The 19,699-nt window shown below is 37.2% G+C and overlaps 4 protein-coding genes and 1 long non-coding RNA gene across 7 annotated transcripts; 2 read left to right on the top strand and 3 right to left on the bottom strand.

The window, feature by feature from the left end:
* Positions 1 to 192: 192 nt before the first annotated feature.
* Positions 193 to 4,628, bottom strand: LOC104719237 (putative cyclic nucleotide-gated ion channel 20, chloroplastic). 3 transcript variants are annotated; one of them, XM_087482887.1, is made up of 12 exons: positions 4,039 to 4,628; positions 3,763 to 3,942; positions 3,496 to 3,663; positions 3,290 to 3,388; positions 2,481 to 2,618; positions 2,140 to 2,391; positions 1,761 to 2,012; positions 1,483 to 1,628; positions 1,292 to 1,369; positions 1,069 to 1,198; positions 653 to 890; positions 193 to 527 (listed from the first exon to the last, which is right to left on the bottom strand). In XM_087482887.1, the coding sequence occupies exons 1-12, from the start codon at positions 4,216 to 4,218 to the stop codon at positions 274 to 276; spliced, it is 2,115 nt and encodes a 704-aa protein (XP_087339013.1). In that variant the 5' UTR covers positions 4,219 to 4,628; the 3' UTR covers positions 193 to 273. The 3 variants fall into 3 exon arrangements, with proteins under 3 accessions (XP_087339013.1, XP_087339016.1, XP_087339012.1); XM_087482890.1 differs by lacking the exon at positions 3,290 to 3,388; XM_087482886.1 differs by having other exon boundaries at positions 3,763 to 4,317.
* On the top strand, positions 4,629 to 5,277 carry LOC109128206 (uncharacterized). Its single transcript, XR_002034747.2, has 2 exons — positions 4,629 to 4,766; positions 4,913 to 5,277. It is a non-coding gene; the product is annotated as an uncharacterized LOC109128206 (long non-coding RNA).
* On the bottom strand, positions 5,219 to 9,432 carry LOC147948565 (RNA-dependent RNA polymerase 2-like). Its single transcript, XM_087482883.1, has 4 exons — positions 8,692 to 9,432; positions 6,495 to 8,404; positions 6,252 to 6,402; positions 5,219 to 6,164 (listed from the first exon to the last, which is right to left on the bottom strand). Exons 1-4 carry the CDS (start codon positions 9,247 to 9,249, stop codon positions 5,373 to 5,375), a joined length of 3,411 nt encoding a protein of 1,136 aa, XP_087339009.1. The 5' UTR covers positions 9,250 to 9,432; the 3' UTR covers positions 5,219 to 5,372.
* A 1,343-nt stretch (positions 9,433 to 10,775) lies between these two features.
* LOC104749272 (uncharacterized) lies at positions 10,776 to 12,609 on the top strand. The gene has a single exon (XM_010470867.2). It carries the CDS (start codon positions 10,777 to 10,779, stop codon positions 12,607 to 12,609), a length of 1,833 nt encoding a protein of 610 aa, XP_010469169.2. The 5' UTR covers position 10,776.
* A 1,424-nt stretch (positions 12,610 to 14,033) lies between these two features.
* LOC104749281 (uncharacterized) lies at positions 14,034 to 19,699 on the bottom strand. Its single transcript, XM_087482869.1, has 14 exons — positions 19,485 to 19,699; positions 18,952 to 19,017; positions 17,627 to 18,480; positions 17,146 to 17,511; positions 16,934 to 17,068; positions 16,766 to 16,840; positions 16,580 to 16,672; positions 16,254 to 16,493; positions 16,018 to 16,176; positions 15,638 to 15,925; positions 15,235 to 15,524; positions 15,069 to 15,147; positions 14,531 to 14,927; positions 14,034 to 14,441 (listed from the first exon to the last, which is right to left on the bottom strand). Exons 3-14 carry the CDS (start codon positions 18,476 to 18,478, stop codon positions 14,146 to 14,148), a joined length of 3,270 nt encoding a protein of 1,089 aa, XP_087338995.1. The 5' UTR covers positions 18,479 to 18,480; positions 18,952 to 19,017; positions 19,485 to 19,699; the 3' UTR covers positions 14,034 to 14,145.

Raw genomic sequence — 19,699 nt, 5'->3', positions numbered from 1 at the left:
TAAACTTTTGCTCCATTAGAGCAACTTCTTCAAAATGTTTACGGAGACGCCCTTCCACAATCTTCTCTAAAGCCATCTGAGACTTGCCTGTACTTTCTCCCTGCCATATACCACATTTGACAATTGGAGATGCATGGTCTTACATTAGTTCACATTTTAGCCATTGGAGATGGTTTACGACATTAATTCACATTTTTACGAAAAATAATTTTTGAATTCAAGTGAAGCATCTTATTTTATTATACAAAAATCCAACGGCTGTAACTAGCTAGACTAAGCAGTGTATCCTCTCTGAAGCTGTTTCCTTCGGTTTCTCCTAGCCACTTGAATCTGACGTAGCCTCCAATAGGGAGAATCGTTCCTCGTGGCTCTTTGGACTCTATGGCTCCTTGGGAATCTCGAGAACAAGCTCGCAAGATCTTCAATATCTGCTACACTCAGCCAAAACGCCTCCACGTTTGTGATACACGTAACATCTCTGTTGCTAATTACCAATCCCTTTGGTGGCATCTTTATTGTCGTCCCACCTGAAGGTATGCATCAAAACATATTAAGTGTCGTCATCTGAATTTTTATGATTCTTTAAGTTTATAATCCAAATCTTTGAGATTTATGAACATATAATAGGTTCAAAATTAGGGGATATATGTACCGGAGCGTTTGGTGCACAAGGTGAGGAGTTCTTCACCACAAACGTCGCCTTCCGATAATGTCAGAACAGAACGGTCCTCCTCATTGATGCTCTGCATCTCACCCCTCACTATGAATACCATTTTCTTAACTGGACCTTTTTTTCGTAACACTTTGCTATCCTTTATGTATGTCCTCAGTTTCAGCCTCTCATGGATAGCATCTATGATTGATTCATCCAGTGAAGAAAATATTTTCACCTGCAAACCCCATTAACATTTTAATAAATCTACTTCGGCCCCTTTTAGCTTGGTTAGTATGTGATATCATAACTATGTATTACTTTGGTTTTAGCAGCAGTCTCTATATATACAGTTAGATTGTACAAGTAGCTAGCTCATTGAAACACTACGTACAGAATTGGGGTCTGATGTTTACCTTCTCGAGAAATTGGAAGAGGTGTCGTCTTATATCTGTTTGAAGGTCATCAGGCATATTCTCAAAGAGCAATTCTTCGTTAACGCCTCTAGTAGCAGCCCAGTTGAACTGCTCAGCTTCTCGCACCCTCCTGAAAATGTTGAAAACAAACTCTATTCACTTAGTTTTATAGCTAGTGACACTACATAAACTGATCAATATAAAAGGGATATAGTCCACATACTTTCTTATACCATCTGGCAACCGTCTATGGCTCATCCATTGCTCCACATCACGCTGTCTTAGTGTCATTTCCAAATTCCTTAGATGGACAAATCAAAATCACCAGAGTACTTAGAAGACCAACCATGCAATTATGTCTTGAAATATCAACTTATGTATAGTGACGTAGATAAGGAATATTTAATTGTCTACCTTTTACCAAGAGCTTGAAGAAAATTTTGAATGTTACCAATAAGAAGTGCGAAAAGCAATAGTCCTAATCCGATGATACCCATAGTAAAGAGGACCTCCGGTAGATAGTAGGTTGGGACTTGGTTACCAGCAAGAGTGCTGATTTGCTTTGAGAATGATTAGTAATTAAAATATGGCATTAGTGAAGAGTTCCAAATATGTCAATCAATGTAAAGTACTACTAATTGATATTTCTTGTTTTTGTTTTGCTACTCCAAAAAAATAATAATTCTAATTACCTGAAAACCCCAGAAGAGAGAGTAAGTGTATCTTGTGAAGATACTAGAATGATAGGTAAGATTGGCTACTTTTAAATAGATTCCATAAGGAAAACCATCTTCTTGGAAACAAGCATCAAAACCAGGACTTTCTTTCCAGAGAGCTAGTTGTAACCTCGATGCATTACTTCTATGAGCACAATCGATAAAAATTTTAGGTTCATCAACCCAACGAAGATTCCTAATTTGACCATGCATGCATCTCTTAACGCTCTGCAAAGAGCAAAACAACGAGAACAAATCTTTATTTCACCGTTTTTTGGTATCAATCTTTATTTCACTTGATAGATATAATTTTCAAAGAGAATCTTATAAAACAATCTGACTTATATATATATACCTGCAGACCCAAAAGATACCAGCAAGAGCCAACAAAATGTCCAGCAAGCATGAAGGTGAGAAGATTAATGAAAAAAGTAGCCCAAGTTGACTCAAATATGAATCCGGTTGGTGATTGTCCAGCAAGAAATGGTAGAAGTCTACATAACTTTGGAATGTATTGGAAAAGAGCTGCAGCTCGTAAAAGGAATTTCACATGGTTATTGTTGATTGAGCTCACCAAGTATTTTGGTATTATACATAATATCATTATCTGTAAACAAAGGAAGAAATAGGGAGGTGTAAATGAGCAATCTTCAAATAATAACCATTACTTTAAACCGGTAACATTCATAATGATACCTGCGGAACTGGCATCAGTATGAACAAATCAAGGAAAAACTTCCCTCGGACATAATGAAGGGCTATTTTAAGAGGATCACTCACTAACTTGCCAAAACCAACCACACGAGACTCAGGAGCTACATAGGCCATTCGGAACTGCAATACAGTAAAACCTCTATAGATTAATAATGTTGGGATCATGAAATTTTAATAATTTATAATAATATTAATTTATATGTATTATCTTATAGATATATTTTTTAATTGTTAAAAGTTTTGAAAATTATGAATTGAGCCAATTTTACAAAAATAAGATTAAACTTTTGGATGATTTTGGAATTGAAATTTTAATGGAGAAAAATATTAAATTAAAAAATATTATAGATAAATTCAGTTATACATATAACATACAAACTTCAAATTTATGAATAATAATCGTAAATTATTATATTTTGATAGCCTATAAAACTATCAATTGTCATATTTTATAAAATGATAGTTTGAATATACAACATAACAATTGTTTTATAGAGATGAACTCCAAGAAAAAAATTCAATTTTTAAAAAATTATACATAATATACAAATATATATATATATATATGTAAGTTTTATATGATTATTAATTTACGATATTAATGGGACCATATATTTACATAGAAATTTGAAAAAAAATTATTATCTTATTATTTTATCAAATTTTGCTAATTTTTACACTTGTCCAATTTGGGACATAAATTTTTTAATTATTCTATAGTGTTTATTAGTTTATGGAGATGAAAATGGAAGAAGTGAGAGCATGGAGAAATGTAAGCAAACGAAATATACCTGAAGTAGAATGTTTATAAAAAATACAAAATCTGTTAAACTTCTAACAACTACAAATACGTCTGTCATCGGCCAGTCAATCATAATGCATTTGTGTTTCTACAGTAAGAAAAGGTACGTAGATATGGTCAAAAAGGAAAGATAACAACATAGGAGAAGCAAAAGATAAGAGAGAGAGAGAGATATCTCTCAAGGCAAAAACATACCTCGTGGACTTTTACAAGGAAGAAGAAGAGAGGATCTATAAATATGGCTAACAAGCATGAAACGGCAAAAAATTTGCTCCATCTTTTAACATGTTTGTTATGAGGATTCACGATTACATTAACAGAGGAAGCAAATCGCCTAGCCCAAGCTTTAGCACCATCACACAGCTAGCAAGAAAACAAAAAAGACTCTGTTTTAGTAAACATTACTTGAGCCTGATGCTATTTTTTTGTTAATGTGAAGTAAACAAAAAATCAAAACCTCACCGTGGAATCAACATCGGGAGAAACTCTGGCATGTGGAACTTGAGCTGCCTTATGGTTGTAATTATAAGGGCAAATGGTACAGTAAGGGTCATTGCACATTCCTAATTTCGCGTGTTTCAAAACTTTTTCATTGTCTGAGGAGTTTTTATGTTCGAGAACGTCAGAAGGATATCTCTCAACCTGAGTATAGACACCAGAAGAAGTAGTAGAAGGATGAGGAAGAAAGAGAGGTTCAGGGTTGCGAGAAGAGGTATACCGTATACGAGGACCACTTACTTGAACTAAAGGAAGATGTCTCTGATGAGTTCGAAGAGGACCCGTGTAGCCTAAAACCACAGTTGAGTTGTCAAAGGAGGAAGTAGGGGTTGAGATGGAAACGCTACGAGCTCTGGTACGAGATGATGAGTCTGAAATTGGAAGCATGGGAATATCATCTTTTTCGTTGGCCGAAGCCATTTTGTTTAAGGGTTCAAGAAGAAAGAAACAAAAGAATCTGAGACGGAGGGAAGAAGTGGAATGAAGCAGAGAGTTTGAGAGTTTTTGTAAATTGGTAAGAAGAATAAATAGGGAAAGGAGACGTTGACCAAGTCGTCAGGGTCTTCGTATTCAGGGTCTTCGTCTTCGTAGCCCAAGTCAAGTAAGTGAATTATTGTAAATAAATAAAAATGTGTGATTAAGAAAACCTTGTCAAGATAAGAACTTGGATGCTTCTTGGACGACAAAGAAGTTGCAGCTGGCATGGAAAGGATATTTTGTCTACTTGTGTCTGCTGACAAAGAAGTTGGGTTTGTTTGTCCAACCGCAATCAATATTAAGGGAGCAACAGAACACACAAGTCTTAATCAGGTACGTAAACAAGAACAAAGTTACCAAAGACAGTATTGTAGGAATCTTCTTCACAAACTCTCTTCTTTACAAGATGTTTTATTCAGGTTCAAGCAACGTCACCAAACGGCTCCTCTCTCTCTTCATTAGGGTTTTATTTGAAGATAAGATCTCAAGAGGTGAGAGAAACTGTAACGTAATAAGCTTTAGATAGTTTCTTTAGTAGCAATAGATGAGACATAGAGAGCTAGTAAGTCTTAAGCTAAGGAAGAGTTTTAGATGTTCACTTGTATCATCTTGTAATAACCCACTTTCTTTTTCATAGTGTTTGAATGTGGATCGAGAGATCCTAACCGGATGTATCGCTTCGCTTGTGTGAGCTCCTCTTATTTGCTCTGTTTTATCTTCTTCCTCTCCATATCGTTCTTTCTCTGTTTCTGTGAACTGGTGTTGATGACAAATAGCTTAGAAGCTTGAGCCTTTGAGAGGTTAAGCTTAAGCTCAGTACTTGACTTTTATTTCATTGGCTGCTCTGTTCTATTTAACAAAGCACCTTCTATCTACTTTTGTATGAAGGTGAAAGAGTGTGTGGGAGATTTGTACTATTACTTGTACATTCGAAATAACAAAATGGCACATAATATAATTAGTCATTAGTCTTTGCTAATCAAGTTAATTTTGAGTGACGCATATACAAGCGACGTTCTGTTATGGTCTCAATTGTCGTAATCTAGCAATTAATTATACTAACAGCAACGAGTGATAGATAGATAGGGATAGGGTAATCAAATGGATACAAGTCCACTTGTTTGGTCTTCAACGCTCTGTCTCTGTGCATTTTCAGCCTTGATCTCTAGCAAAATGTCACCAACGATCCACGGAAAACTCAAGAATCTCAACTTCTCATCGACCTGGCTCGGGCTGTATGTTACGTAGTACCAAGCCGAAGCTAGCTTCTTCTTCTCTTGTTTCTCCACGCAGCTTTTGTCGAACCATCCCATGGCCTCTCTCTGCAAATCCTTCACAGACAACGTGATTCTATCCTTCATATCACCATACCTCCGGTTATCCCTAGCCAGATACATTTCCTTGGTTTTCAAAATGCCTGTGAGGATCTCTTCTTCGTTAACAGCTCCGTAGTATATCATCAACGAGGTCAGTTTCTCAGCATACATGTCTCTATGGGCTTTGGCTGTCTCTATAAAGCTCTCAAAGCCAGCTTCTTCAAGTGTCGAATCATAAGCTATCGTGTCCTCGCTCTCAGCTTCTGGCTTTCTCTGTGCTAACGAGCTTTTCACAGCACGGTAAAGTTTCCCAAACACAGACTCAGAGATGTATGTTGGTTTCTCGAACCGTTCCAAGAAATCAGGGAACTCTCTAGGCTTTAAGGCATAAGGCATCTCAGCCGGAGCTCCAGTTTTGGCAAAATCAACAGCCCTAGAGTGAAGATGTGCTAGCTCTAGACACTTCTGGCTCCTGGCTTTTTCTGGGTCACGGTCTGCATGAACCAAATGTGCAGTTGAGATCATCCCAAGCGCGTCGCTTATCATATAATCCACAAAAAAATTGTGTATTTCCTAACAAAGCAAAGTGAAAGAAAGAGAATCAGCTAAGGAACCTTTAGGAAACTTTTCACAACATCATAGCCTTTCCAAGAAACTAACCTCTAGGGTAACGTCATGATCCATTAGACGAGGTCTGCTTGCAGCGTAGTCCATTGGAGGGTCCATTTGGTTTGGTATAAGCTTCTCATCCCAACTAACAAAAAACTGGTCTCCGTCGAGATCACCACCAGAACATTCATTTGGATGTGGCCTGTTAGAGTCAACAAAAACCAAGGAGTCTTAGAATCTATATGACTTCTATGTTGTTGGTGCATAGCTTTTTAGGATTGATTTATCATATACCTTTCTCCCTTCTGAGGAAAGATGATGCAGTCGACAAATCCCTTTTCTTCGAAACTGACCTCATATATAGCGTCAAGTACTCTGATATCTCCAGGGTGAAGACATGGGTTTTTCGTAACGACCACTTTCCCAATCACCACAGATGTTTCCTCATTAATCTTGTGGAAGTAGCTCTGTTCACGAGATTTCAGTTCCGCTTCAGTCAGGGTTACACGAACATACACTTGGCCATAATCCAGGATACCCATTTCATCCATGCAACCGATCAAGATCCGTCCTTTCGGTACAAGTATCCTGCACCTACTCTTTAGTTCAGAAAGTTGGCTCTCGTGGTGTACACGAAGCATCATTGAGAGGTACGGTTCTGAACTCGGTGCATATCCTTGTAGCAGCATCTTAACTAGCAGATTCTTGGAATTTTCTCCGCTCAATTTCTGCAGCACATTAAGTGCTGCATTGCGGTCTTCAAGCATATTCCCTAGCATAGATAAATGCATAGCTTGCATCGCCTCAAACACTTCATCTTCAATTCCAAGAGTCGACAAAAGGCAAATGATCTCTCGGTTTAAGAAGCAAGGCATCGACTCTGTCCACCTGGTTACGTTAAGCATCCTGTTGTTCGAGTCAAACTTTAGCATACTATCACGCAGAGACATCTTTCTGAAGGAACTGCGGTCAACGGCGATCACACCTTTGTAGCCACCGTATCGAATTTGAAATGCAGAAGGGACATAATCCAGTCCACACTTCTGAGCAACTTGCTTAGCAAATGCCAATGAAATTTTCCCTATGCCATCCGAGAAGCAGTAATCAGCACCATCAGTAGTCACTTCAATGTCAGGAATCTGCTCCACATCTTGTGCACGGACAGTAACTGTCTGCCGTGAAGCACTGAACAACTGACCCATCCGAGCAGCACATTTTGATATGCTTCGGATTTTACGGAAACAACCCATCCATTCTCTTATATCTTCTGCTTTAACTTTCTCGTTAGACGCAAACATCCATACTGAGTTTCCTCGCAGTTGGCTGGCTGAAAAAGCCAAGAACTCAAACCTCTTAGGCCCAACAGTGATCCCTTCTCCAAGGATTGACAACACCCTGTTATAAATGTTGGTTCTAAAGGGCTTCACAAAATAGCCTTCCTTGGAGTTCACAGAAAAAGCATTTGCTGGAATCTTGCTCCAATCTTCTTCCACAAAAGTAATTCTCATGAAATCTGAGACATGCTCTGCAAAGTTCTTCACAACATAGTTAGCTTTCTCAAGCTCTGGACCCAACAGATAAATCTTTGAGGGTGTAACGTAGGCTCTCTGACAACTCATGATATTCTGCTCGGTCAATCTTGTAATAGCTGATGCAGGGGAATGCTTCATCTTCTTAACCGGGGATTGCATCTGAGTCTTGACAAAGGAGACAGGGTCATAACATATAGAGCTTTGCTGGTGAAGTTTCTTGAGGATCACCAATGCGGTTTCCAAGCTCAAACCACGAAGGATGTTAATCAGTTCCATATTTGACGCAGCAAAAATACTGATTTTCTGATTGTGAACAAGCGAATTGAGTTGGTAAAGGATCTCATATGGAAACTCTAACCCAAGATTGGCAGCATTCAAGAGGGGAACAATTTGACATGCAGAGGCAAACACTTTCCCATCCACAGTGGTTAGACTCAACGTGTCTTCTCTGTAGTAAGGCAAGCTTGAGAAAATGTCTAACATCTTTGAGCCATTCTCTACCTCCAAACAAAAGCAAGTTGATATACCGATTGACTTTGAACCAGAGAAATCAGTTGTGCGAACCCACATGAAATCAAAATCCTCCTTGCAGAAACGGTACCGATCAGATTTAAACTTTGTGGCTATGTGAGGTCCTGTCACTCTTTTAAAAACCTTCGATCCATATTTCAGCTGGAAAACAAGACAACAGGTAAACAAAAGAAATCAGAAGAGAGACCAAGATAAGACCAATCATGCAGGTTGATCAAACCATAAAGCTATCAAAGAAAGATTCAAAGAACCAATCATGCATCAACATTGTAAGTAATCTAACATCAAACAACAACTTCCATAAGACCACAACGCATATGAGAAACCAAGTTTCTAAATACATCCACAGAACCTGAACTCCTAAATTAACTCAAGACAGACTCTCACATTAGATAAGCAATTTAGGGGGGGAAAGAAACGATTTTTACCTTGAGAAGAAACGCATTAATCTCAGAGGCGTCACCATTAACACAGCAGCCAAGAGTTTCAACAATATCCTCAAACCTAACTTCAAGCTTATAACATTCACCACATTCCCAAACCCAAAACTCAAGTCTCCTCTTCTCTTCCAGAATCCAACACCTCACGCCTCCCCATTTTTCTAGGGCACAGAACCTCTCTTCACCAGACTCAGGGAACCCAACAGTCAAAACGACGTCTTCTAGCCTTCTCCGTGGATCTACAGGGCGAGGGATGATGTCATCGTAAGCTTCGGAGAGTCTTAGGTTATGGGTTTTGAAAAGGAGCTTGCTTTGTGAAGAGAGAAGCTGGGCTCGAGATTTGACTTCGAGGGTACTGAATTGTACTCGAGCGAAGTCTCGTGGCTTCCAATTCTCGCGAGTTGTTGGGATTTCGAGAGCGTACACTGTGTCTTCGCCGAGGTGGAGCTCGAGGAACCGGAGGAGTTCGTCGGCGACTATGGTTTGAGGAACATTTGAGACTTTAACCGTTGGTCGGTTCGAAGCCGTCGTCGCCTCTGATACCATGATTGACCCCAAGAGCAAGTGAGCGGAGAGAGAGAGAGAGAGAGAGAGAGAGAGAGGGAGAGGGAGTGAAGAAGAAGAGTGATTCCGAGAGAATCAGAAAAGTTTTGCTTTTTTCGAAAATCAAAAGGTAGAAGAAGAGAACTGGGTTTTATTATGTTGTTTTCTGATGTACTGTAATTCAGTACAGCTTCATAGTTTAAAGCGTACGATTAAAACTAGATTGATCCTCACCGTTGATTTTGACAGTCGGTAAGGCTAACCGGGTTTTTCTTATAACCGGTTTCAATCTTTGGTAACCGTACGTGTATGGGACAAAATGGATAATAAGATTGTGATCAAAGACTCAAAGTTTGACATAAATTACAAAAAAACTTAACAAAAACTAAAGAACATTTTGCAGAGAGAAATGCCCTAAAATGCCACTTAAATAGTTTTTTTTCCTCAAATACCACACATTCCTTATTTTTCCATCAATACCATTCATTAATAAATATAATGACTCTTTTATCCTTGCATTTTATAAACCCAAATTGTGTTAAGATTTTATAAACTCAAATTATTTCTTCCACGAGATACGATGGCACCAACTTCTCCAACGAGATCTTCCGGTAACGATTAGCTCCGTCGTTGTGTTCCATCATTTCCGGCGATATCTGTCAACTTTGTCTAGCTCCGATATCAGTTTAGTAATCGATCCTACTTAATTTGATAGTGGTTCCTCTCGATTCGTAATTTCAATTTGGTAGTGGTTCCTCTCGATTCATATTGAGATCTAGCCTCAATCGCAAGGTGATCTCTAACTGTTTAGTGACTATGATTGAGTTATACTCTGTTTGTGGGGAGTGGAAACAAAACCATAGAGGAGTATGGGATTTTGCAATTGATTCTAAAAAAGGAGGATCATTTAGTGAAGTAGATGAGAATATCACATATAAGGTTTTAGCTGAGATGGTAATTGAAGATTTTAGACTTGATTGTTTAGTGAATGATATCAAACTTAGCTATAGGCTTTCTTCAAGGATGAATTTGATGGTAGAAGATTCTCCACCAATGTATTTGCGAAATGATCGTCAAGTACAGACATTTTTCAGGAAGTTTCAAGATGACCCTGAGTTGAATCGTTTATGTGTGACTGTAAGTGAATACACTGTAGTTTTCTTACTGCATTAGTATGTCTTTCTTATATATGATGTTTTTTTCTGTTTTTTATGTAGTTGCCTATTGATTCTGGGAATGTTGAAAGTAATACTCTGTCAGCTACTTTAGAGAACAACCGATGCATTCAAGGTTTTCAGTTTTCAAATAGTGATATATCTGTTGCATCAGTTCGTTATCTAACCAAGGTAAACTTGGCTCTATTTTTTTACTCAAAAAACAATGTCTTACAAATGATAGAATACATATGTGCTTTTTACACCATTAAGAAGGATATGATGAAATCAAGTCTGATATCTATATGTTAGGAAAGTCGTCCTAAAGTCTTTATCAGATATCCCCTAATGTTTACATTTTATATGTAGGAGTTTCATGAACCAAGTGGAAGTGGCGCCACAGTTTCTGAATCACATTCTGATACCTGTTCAACTGCTGAAAAAGTGTATTTATGATGGTATTCCTAGAGGTTTTTCACATCACACTCAAGGGACTGATTATATACATGAGGGGAAATATTTCAAAAACAAAGCAGAGTTGATGATGAAGATGCGGCTGTTTGCACTTGAGTTCAAGTTTGAGTTCAGATCTTTATGGTCAGACAGAACAAGATTGATATTGGGTTGTGTCGACCCTAGTTGCAACTGGAAGATGCGTGCAACGAAGCTCAAGTCATCTGATTTCTTTGTAGTGATTAAGTATATGGGAGAACACAATTGTGATACAACGTACAGGAATGCGAACCATAGGCAAGCCACTGCAAAACTCCTTGGTTCTTTTATTTGCAGTCATTTTGCAGAAAAGAAGGCTGGACTCAAGCCAAAACAGATATTTGAGAGAGTTAGATTAGATCATGGTGTTCATATACAATACAAAAAAGCTTGGAGAGCAAAAGAGGCAGCTCAGATTTTGGTTAGAGGAACTCCTGAGGACAGTTACCATAACATAGCAAAATGGTTGTTCATGGCTAAGGAAAGAAATCCAGGATCAGTTGTTTATCTTGAGATGGATTCTGGTACTAAATTCAAATATGTGTTTATTGCATTCGGTCCATCGATAAGAGGTTTTGATTTGCTGAGAAGAGTGATTGCAGTAGATGGTACCTTCTTGAAGGGAAAATTTAAAGGAACTTTATTAGTAGCTACAACACAAGATGGAGATCATCACCTATACCCGATAGGCTTTGCTATTGTTGATTCAGAAAATGATAAATCTTGGAATTGGTTTTTTAGGTGTCTCCGTACTATCATACCTGATGCCCCAGATTTGGTGTTTGTCTCTGATCTTGCATCGTCCATTGCAAAAGCACTTACAGAGTTGTATCCAGCATCACATCATGGAATCTGCAAATACCACCTTGGAAACAACATCAAAGTAAGTTTCAAGGGTCAATCATATTTGCCACTTGTTGAATCTGCAGCCATTGCTTATACTCGTGAAGAGTTTGCTAAAATATTAATCCAGATTCAAGATGCAAATCCTAAGTTGGCTGAGTATTTACAAAAGGCTGATTTCAGAAAATGGGCTCGTTCCTATGCTCCTTCTAATCGTTACAATATTATGACAACAAACATTGCTGAATCATTTAATTCGATGTTGAAAGAACCAAGAGAGTTGCCAGTTCTTTCTCTCCTTGAGACAATCAGGTTAACTTTAACTTCGTGGTTTCATGAGAGACGTGAAAAGGCTGCTAAACATGACAAGCTTGTCACGCCGCAAGTAGTGAAGAAGTTGGTATCAAGGTTCTTAGATGCAATGAAACTTGACGTTTTCCAAGTTGATGAAGACGAGTTTGAGGTGAAGGACAACATTAACAAGTTTATTGTTCACTTGAAAAACATGCATTGCAGTTGCTATGTTTTTGACATCGACAAAATTCCGTGCATTCATGCCATTGCTGCTGCGAAGCGTTCAAATAGGGATGAAAATAAGTTTGTTCATGTTTGCTACTTGACTGAGACATGGGCTAAAGTATATGCTGAAAGCATACACCCGAATGGAGATATAAAAGATTGGATTTTCCCTGATTCTATAGAAGAATTCTTTTGTGCACCTCCATTTAGTAAGCCAAACAGTGGGAGACCACCAAAAAAAAGAAAGCGATCTGTTGGAGAATTTGGGGTGCCAGGTTCAAAGTCTCAGAGTCACAAGTGCAGTAGATGTGGCACAGCAGGACACAATAAGAGTACATGCCGACTTCCCATATGATTATCGGTTAGTTATAAATTTCATACAGCAAAGCTATATGTTGAATCTGCGACATTTTTGGGATATGTATTTTAACATTTTTCATTTTTTTTTTGTAGGTGTTGTAGAGGATGATACAAATAGGATGATGTGTTTCATACTTTACAGTATTCTATTCTTTAATTTCAATTTATAGTTTTCATTTGATTGGGTAGTCATTCTGTTATGTGAAACATTAAGACAACATACTTTTATATTGTGAAGGAAGGTCATCCTGAATTTCAGAAACTCCTTGCTAAATATAATTAAGTTTTTTAGTAGATATAATTTGTCTTTCCTTTATGTTGTTATTTATGAAAGCTTTCAGTTTTTTTAACACACATTCTTGTTTTTGTGTGTTTTTATAGGTTGTGAATCCATTTTTGCATCATTATTTCTTAAATTACATACCTACACTATTAAGGAATGCTATCCTAAATAACAAAATAGTCTTCCTAAAATAAATAGCCTATATATTTCATCATATATAATAAAGCTTATTACTAATTACCGAATAACAGGCTTTGGCCTATTGGTTACTCTCCCCTTTGTAAACTCTCGATGTCGCGGGTTCAAACCTCCTGGATGCGCATTTAAGGAATGCCATCCTTATTTTTTGTAATTCCTTCCTAAATGTCATCCTAAGTGTTTCATCATATATAATAAAGCTTATTACTAATTACCGAATAACAGGTTTTGGCCTACTGGTTACTCTCCCCCTTGTAAACTCTCGATGTCGCGGGTTCGAACCTCCTGGATGCGCATTTAAGGAATGCCATCCTTATTTTTTGTAATCCCTTCCTAAATGTCATCCTAAGTGTTTCACCATATATAATAAAGCTTATTACTAATTACTGAATAACAGGCTTTGGCCTACTGGTTACTCTCCCCCTTGTAAACTCTTGATGTCGCGAGTTTGAACCTCCTGGATGCGCATTTAAGGAATGCCATCCTAATTTTTTGTAATCCCTTCCTAAATGTCATCCTAAGTGTTTCACCATATATAATAAAGCTTATTACTAATTACCGAATAACAGGCTTTGGCCTACTGGTTACTCTCCCCCTTGTAAACTCTTGATGTCGCGGGTTTGAATCTCCTGGATGTGCATTTAAGGAATTCCATCCTTATTTTTTGTAATCCCTTCCTAAATGTCATCCTAAGTGTTTCATCATATATAATAAAGCTTATTACTAATTACCGAATAACAGGCTTTGGCCTACTGGTTACTCTCCCCCTTGTAAACTCTCGATGTCGCGGGTTCGAACCTCCTGGGTGCGCATTTAAGGAATGTCATCCTTATTTTTTATTTTTTTGAGGAAAGTCATCCTGATTTTCTATAAACCCTTCCTAAATAACTTTTCATTCTTTCCCTAATTTGTACAAAGACCATCTAAAATAAGAAAAGTTTCACAAAACACACCATTTACTAAGTATTTTAACATTTAAATCATAATCCCAAAACACACAACATATGATTCGAATAAATCCATTGTAAACTTATAAATCCAAAGAAAAGTCTACCATCTGAAAACAAAAAATAAACCTCTAAACATCTCAATCTTCTTAAGAATGATATCATGATATATATCAAAACATAACTTGGCTCTAATATCTTCTGAAACCTCTTCTTGAAGCTTACTCATCATCTCTTCTACGCCCATTGAGTGGTATTCCACCATTTTGAGGATGAATAATCCACAGTTTGCTTCACTCTTAATGCGACGAAAGAACTTCTTAGGGCATAAGACTTTAAATGGAGACAGATCAACTGTTCCTTTGTTTCTTTCAGTGCGTAAGAGATAAGGTATCATCTCTGCAATACACACAAATAGTTATCAGTAATATATCACAAGCATAAAATTCACATCATAATCAAATTATCATAATCAAATAAGTTCTTACCTGCAATTGGCTTAACATGAGTTTCCACCAAGTCACCTTTACTCTCATGAGTTCGACAATCAAAAACAGTAATCTTCCTGGACTTGAAGCTTATTTCCATACCAATGTACTGTTTGTATTTAGAGTTATAGGCAATACCATAAACTCCCTCGAGATCCTGCCACTTCTCAGTAGGATGACAAACCGAAGGCAACTTCCCACTCACAATATCAGTGACTTCTTTTGGAAACACGTGTTGTGATTTAAAATTATCCTCCTTGAAACTGAAGTATCCAGCTTTCAAATTTGAAAAGAAGTCTGGCCTCACAAAGGTTGATTTCGGAAGTCTCTTGTTGTGAAAATTAATGGGATCCTTGTTTCTTCTCAACCAAAGTAATCCCAAAGCTGCATCAATATGCTACATTAAAAAAAGAAAGAAAAAGACTTTTAGTATATTAGGAGAAATAGACACGATAATATTTAATAATCTGACATTCAGGATAAGATTCATGAAACCACCCAACACAAACGAAACTGAAACAAATTTTGTGAGCAATACCGTTTCTTGCAATTTCTTCTTTGGTCTTCCCAGCAAATGTATCCAATGTGAGGTTAATGGTTCTGTATCCGTTATTACCCTGGAATTATCAAAAAAATATTCTCTTATACTTTGATAAAAACTTAATTTTTAAAGTTGACAAGAATTGTTAAAACGTCACACTAACCCTGTTCTGATATTTGAGCTCTTCCAAGAATTTAATTCTTTAATATCATTGAAAGATGGAGACAGGAAAGGGTTGAACATTGGATGAATAACAGATGTGGCAGGGTTTCTTGGTGCTTTATATGGAGTAATGGTTGAAAATGATGGAGTTGTGAGCAGATTGCTTCGCCTTGGAACATGCTTCTCACCTTCACCATCATCTTTTTGCTTCTCACCATCACCATCAACTCTTTGCTTCTTTCTTGGAATAACAATTTTATCTTTCTTATCCAGCTTTCTCTTTTTTTTTTCCTGAAATCAAGATGTAACAAAGAAACGTGTTTATGAATGTCCTCTTTGTACTTTTTACAAAAATCAGCAATGATATATACAAAACAAACAAGAACTGAATTAAATTGACATACCTCAGGTGAACTAAAACATTTAAGATCAAATGATGGTCCTTCATCTTGTGGATTCTGTTTGTCTTCTTTTTCATCATCACCATCATTTGGGCTCACTCCTTCTGGTACATGATCTTCTTCTTCATCAAGACCATCATTTAGATTCTCACCTTCCTGAGGAAGGTTCACTTCATCATCACCTTCCTGAGGAAGGTTCTTTTCATCATCACCTTCCTGAGGAAGGTTCTCACCTTCCTGAGGAAGGTTCAGTTCATCATCACCTTCCTGAGGAAGGTTCTCCTCATCGCCCTACAAGCAAAACACGTTTTAGAACCTTTTTTAGCTTAAGAAGACTTTCTTACAAAATTAATAACAGGAAAAAGTTGTATAATAAAACATACATCAACAGCTGAATCGAGCTTCTGGGTCATCTGAGCTTCTGAATCGAGCTTCTGGGTCATCTGAGCTTTTGAATCAAGCTTCTGGGTCATCTGAGCTTCTGAATCGAGCTTTTCGGTTTGGGTGAACCTCTCTGTTTGGTTTTCGCTTGGAGTAAAGAACTAGAGATGAACTATTTCACTTGTCAATATAATGTGTTATAATATTTTTAAAAAGTTCTAAGAATCATTACATTTACCTCAACAGTTAAAACTTCTGGATTTGGTTCACCTTCCTTCTCTTTCTGATTTAGTTCACCTTCTTTCTCTCTATGGAAAAACAGTATTTGTTCTTTTCCAAAAAATTCTTCTTTCTTTGATTTGTCCATTAAAACACTGATTCCTGTATCATGAATTGCTCGCACTATTCCTTTGCTCCCTTTGTTCTCACACCTAACTTCAACTTCTTGCAGCAACTGTGCACAGTCAATCAATGATTGCTGAAAAAAACATTAGAAGCTTTTAGTACATTGATTAAGAATACTTTCCCTATCATTCAAAATACAAATACCAAACCAATTCTTACCTCCTTAGTAATCTGAGTCTCAGAAGTCAGAGCCACATGCACTGTTTTTTGTTCAGTGGTAGACGTGTTAGATGGTCGGATCCCATCACCACACTGCAAATATAATTCGTTTTTTAGGAAGCTTTAGTGCATAATTATGAATACTTTCCCTAATATTCAAACAACAAATAAGAAACAGATTCTTACCTCCTTAGGAATCTGAGTCTCAGATGTATATTGTTCAGTGGGAGAATTGTTAGTTGGACGGATCCCATTACCACTCTGCAAATACAAATTGTTTTTAGGAAGCATTAGTACATAATTAAGACTACTTTCCCTAAAATTTAATTTACAAGTAAGAAAAAAAATTCTTACCTCCGTAGGAATCTGAGAGGCAGAAACTTGAGTCACATTATCTGTACTTTGTTCAGCGCTTGGAGAACTGGGGAATGTAGGGTTGGTAATTGGAGAACTGGCAACTGGAGACATTCCACTATCTTGGTGTTGCTCCTACAACACAAAACAAAAACGGTTACCAGTTGATAAAGAGGAAGCTGGAAGTTGATAAAAAAAAAAAAATGTTTTACCTGATCGTCTGTATTGGTAGGTTTATAATTTCTCAGACTCTCCTCTATTTTCGATAACCGGCAATTGATATCTCTGAACCCATCCGTAACCATGTTGTAAAGTTTATCTAGCTTCTCCATTAGTGACTCTCTAGAAGAGGATGGCTTTAGTGTCTGCTTGTTACGTAACTGGTAAGAATTCCTAGCAATATCTTCCATCACTGCACCAACATCCAATGCTCTTTTTCTCCAGTCTTCAAGTGTCAATTTGTATCCCTTGTTCAGTACATCTGTTAACGTACTCAAATCTTGATCAGGAGTGTCTTCCAAGAAGACTGTATCTTCTGTATCATCGGGTATCGATGGTAATATGTGGATAACCTTGAGCTGCACACAATCAATATTTGAAAATGATATTAGTTCTTCTTACGATCGTGATTATATTTGAAAACGATTCAATATTTTAAAACGATTTAGTCCTAAATTAAAGAGAATAACTTACATGGTTTGATGCTTCAATGTTCTCCACTTGAGCAATCGATGGATTAACTGTACATGTGTATTTTTCACAGAGATATGCTGATGGTCGCTCAATTACACTCAATGTGCTGAAAGATGACTTTAACATAGGAACAGACTCTAGAATCCACAAGTGCAGTGCCAACGGATATCCATGTAAGTCATATTTATGCTTCATCAGATTTAATTTGACATTCTTCTTTACTGACTTAATTAGAATATTATAAGCATCTTTCCCCCACGGATAATTAGCCAAGACATCCAGATGCTGAGCTCTCTTAAGGTTTTTTGCAGGAAGCTTGTTACCTTTGCACCTCTGAAAGAAGTTGCATTCGATAAGGATCACCATCGCAAGAGAGAATCTTTCATCTGATGCCTCTGGATTAGTTTCTTGTAGAATATCCAAAAGATCTTCATATGTGTGAGCATCTTCAGTGTTAGCCCAGTCATAGCGATTCTGCCGTTGATCTTCATTAGCTCCCCATTCAGTGCATTTCAATCTAGTGACCATATGAAATTCTCTTATTGAGAATCTCATTGGTTGTCCTCCAAAATGCATCCATAGTTCATTATCCTTTGATACCTTTAAACTCCTGCTCAGAAAACAGTGCACCATCTTCCCAGACATCATCAGTCCTCTGTTGATAACCTTCAAAATAGGTCCCAGGAACGAATTCTTGATCCTCTCATACTCCGCAACTGAGAGGATGCTTTTTACTTGTATGACAGCATCGTAGTTTGGAAACTGGTTTATCTTCACATCTGATCTTGGTTCCTCTCCAATGTTGAAACAAAGTTCAGGAAGCTTTATATCTATAGGGAAAGAATCACCCATATCTTGCAACATATAAAAGAAAGAGAAGAAACACATATCATATCAGGAAAGTGATCCTAAATTATATAGATGCTTTCATGAACTTTAAAAAAAACTAGCATCTGACTGTAAAGATGAAACACATATCATATCAGGAAAGTGATCCTAAATTATATAGATGCTTTCATGAATTTTTTTTAAAAAACTAGTCATCTGACTAAATTATGCTTTCACTAAACGGATTCATATGCATTCAGTAATCACTGAAACTCTAGCAATTAGAAACCGTATACCAAACCTAACTATGCTAAAGGGATTGAAAAATATGAGAAAGCAGTAATGGAGTAACCATGGAGGGAATGTGAGTAAACTTGTCAACAAACCAACTTAAAATTCAATTGCTTTATCACTAATGAGATGAATAGGGTTACCGGAAGCTGCAAAACACATAATATCACACATAAATCACACAATTTCTTCAAAGGAAGACTTACTTGCTCTGGATTTGGACTTCCTTCCTCAATCTATACTTGTCTTCCACCCAAGTATATAGGAGAAGCCTATTACACAAAACGGAAACAGATAAGAACAAAGTGAAATAGGAACAAACGATCACAATTAATCTAGATTAATCTAGTGAGGTAACTGTTGAATATAATCTTAGACCCGAAAACTGAAATAATCTACAACAAAAACTCAAAAAACAACAAGAATTGAATTATAACCCACAAGAATCTTACTTAATTTCCCATCGAATTGATTTAGGGTTTAAGAAAATCAAAATTAGACATAAATAAAGTCAAGAAATATAATCTGATTTGAAATTTGATTGCTTTGATCACTAACCCTATCGATTTACACGAAATCAAACACATAATCACACAACCCTATCAAACTTGCATCTAATTGATTTAGGTTTTTAAAAAATCAAAATTAAACACACATAAACACAGCCAAAAAGAACCGCAAATCGAAATATGTTGAGATAATGGTGGTTAGATCAAAAAGAACAACAGCGACGACATACAGCGAGGAGATAGGTCGATAAAGCGGTGAGCCTCCAGTAACCACCGTATCAGACCCTTTTTGGAATGAGGCGACAGAAGGAGATGAAGAAGAAGTCGATTTCGATGAAACGGCAACTCGAGATGGCGATATATGCCGGCGAGATATGCCGGCGACGAGAGTCCGATGATCAGTCTTTTCGTCTCAAGAGAGAGGAGACGCGAACGAGGGTTTGAG

Source organism: Camelina sativa, chromosome 2, assembly GCF_030686135.1.
Source record: "Camelina sativa cultivar CO46 ecotype springtype chromosome 2, ASM3068613v1".
Classification (NCBI taxonomy): Eukaryota; Viridiplantae; Streptophyta; class Magnoliopsida; order Brassicales; family Brassicaceae; genus Camelina; species Camelina sativa.
This window is presented reverse-complemented; position numbering and strand designations above follow the sequence as displayed.

Excerpts from the sequence above, each read along its gene's own strand:
- LOC104719237 (XM_087482886.1), bottom strand. The coding sequence starts at position 4,218 with ATGGCTTCGGCCAACGAAAAAGATGATATTCCCATGCTTCCAATTTCA. Across the intron at positions 3,389-3,495 it reads TCCTTGTAAAAGTCCACGAG|AAACACAAATGCATTATGAT; the intron begins GTATGTTTTTGC and ends TTCTTACTGTAG. Across the intron at positions 891-1,068 it reads TCTTCCAATTTCTCGAGAAG|GTGAAAATATTTTCTTCACT; the intron begins GTAAACATCAGA and ends TGGGGTTTGCAG.
- LOC147948565 (XM_087482883.1), bottom strand. The coding sequence starts at position 9,249 with ATGGTATCAGAGGCGACGACGGCTTCGAACCGACCAACGGTTAAAGTC. Across the intron at positions 8,405-8,691 it reads TTAATGCGTTTCTTCTCAAG|CTGAAATATGGATCGAAGGT; the intron begins GTAAAAATCGTT and ends CTTGTTTTCCAG. Across the intron at positions 6,165-6,251 it reads ATCATGACGTTACCCTAGAG|GAAATACACAATTTTTTTGT; the intron begins GTTAGTTTCTTG and ends TTGCTTTGTTAG.
- LOC104749272 (XM_010470867.2), top strand. The coding sequence starts at position 10,777 with ATGAACCAAGTGGAAGTGGCGCCACAGTTTCTGAATCACATTCTGATA.
- LOC104749281 (XM_087482869.1), bottom strand. The coding sequence starts at position 18,478 with ATGGGTGATTCTTTCCCTATAGATATAAAGCTTCCTGAACTTTGTTTC. Across the intron at positions 16,494-16,579 it reads AGACTCAGATTACTAAGGAG|CAATCATTGATTGACTGTGC; the intron begins GTAAGAATTGGT and ends TGTTTTTTTCAG. Across the intron at positions 14,442-14,530 it reads TCATGTTAAGCCAATTGCAG|AGATGATACCTTATCTCTTA; the intron begins GTAAGAACTTAT and ends TGTGTATTGCAG.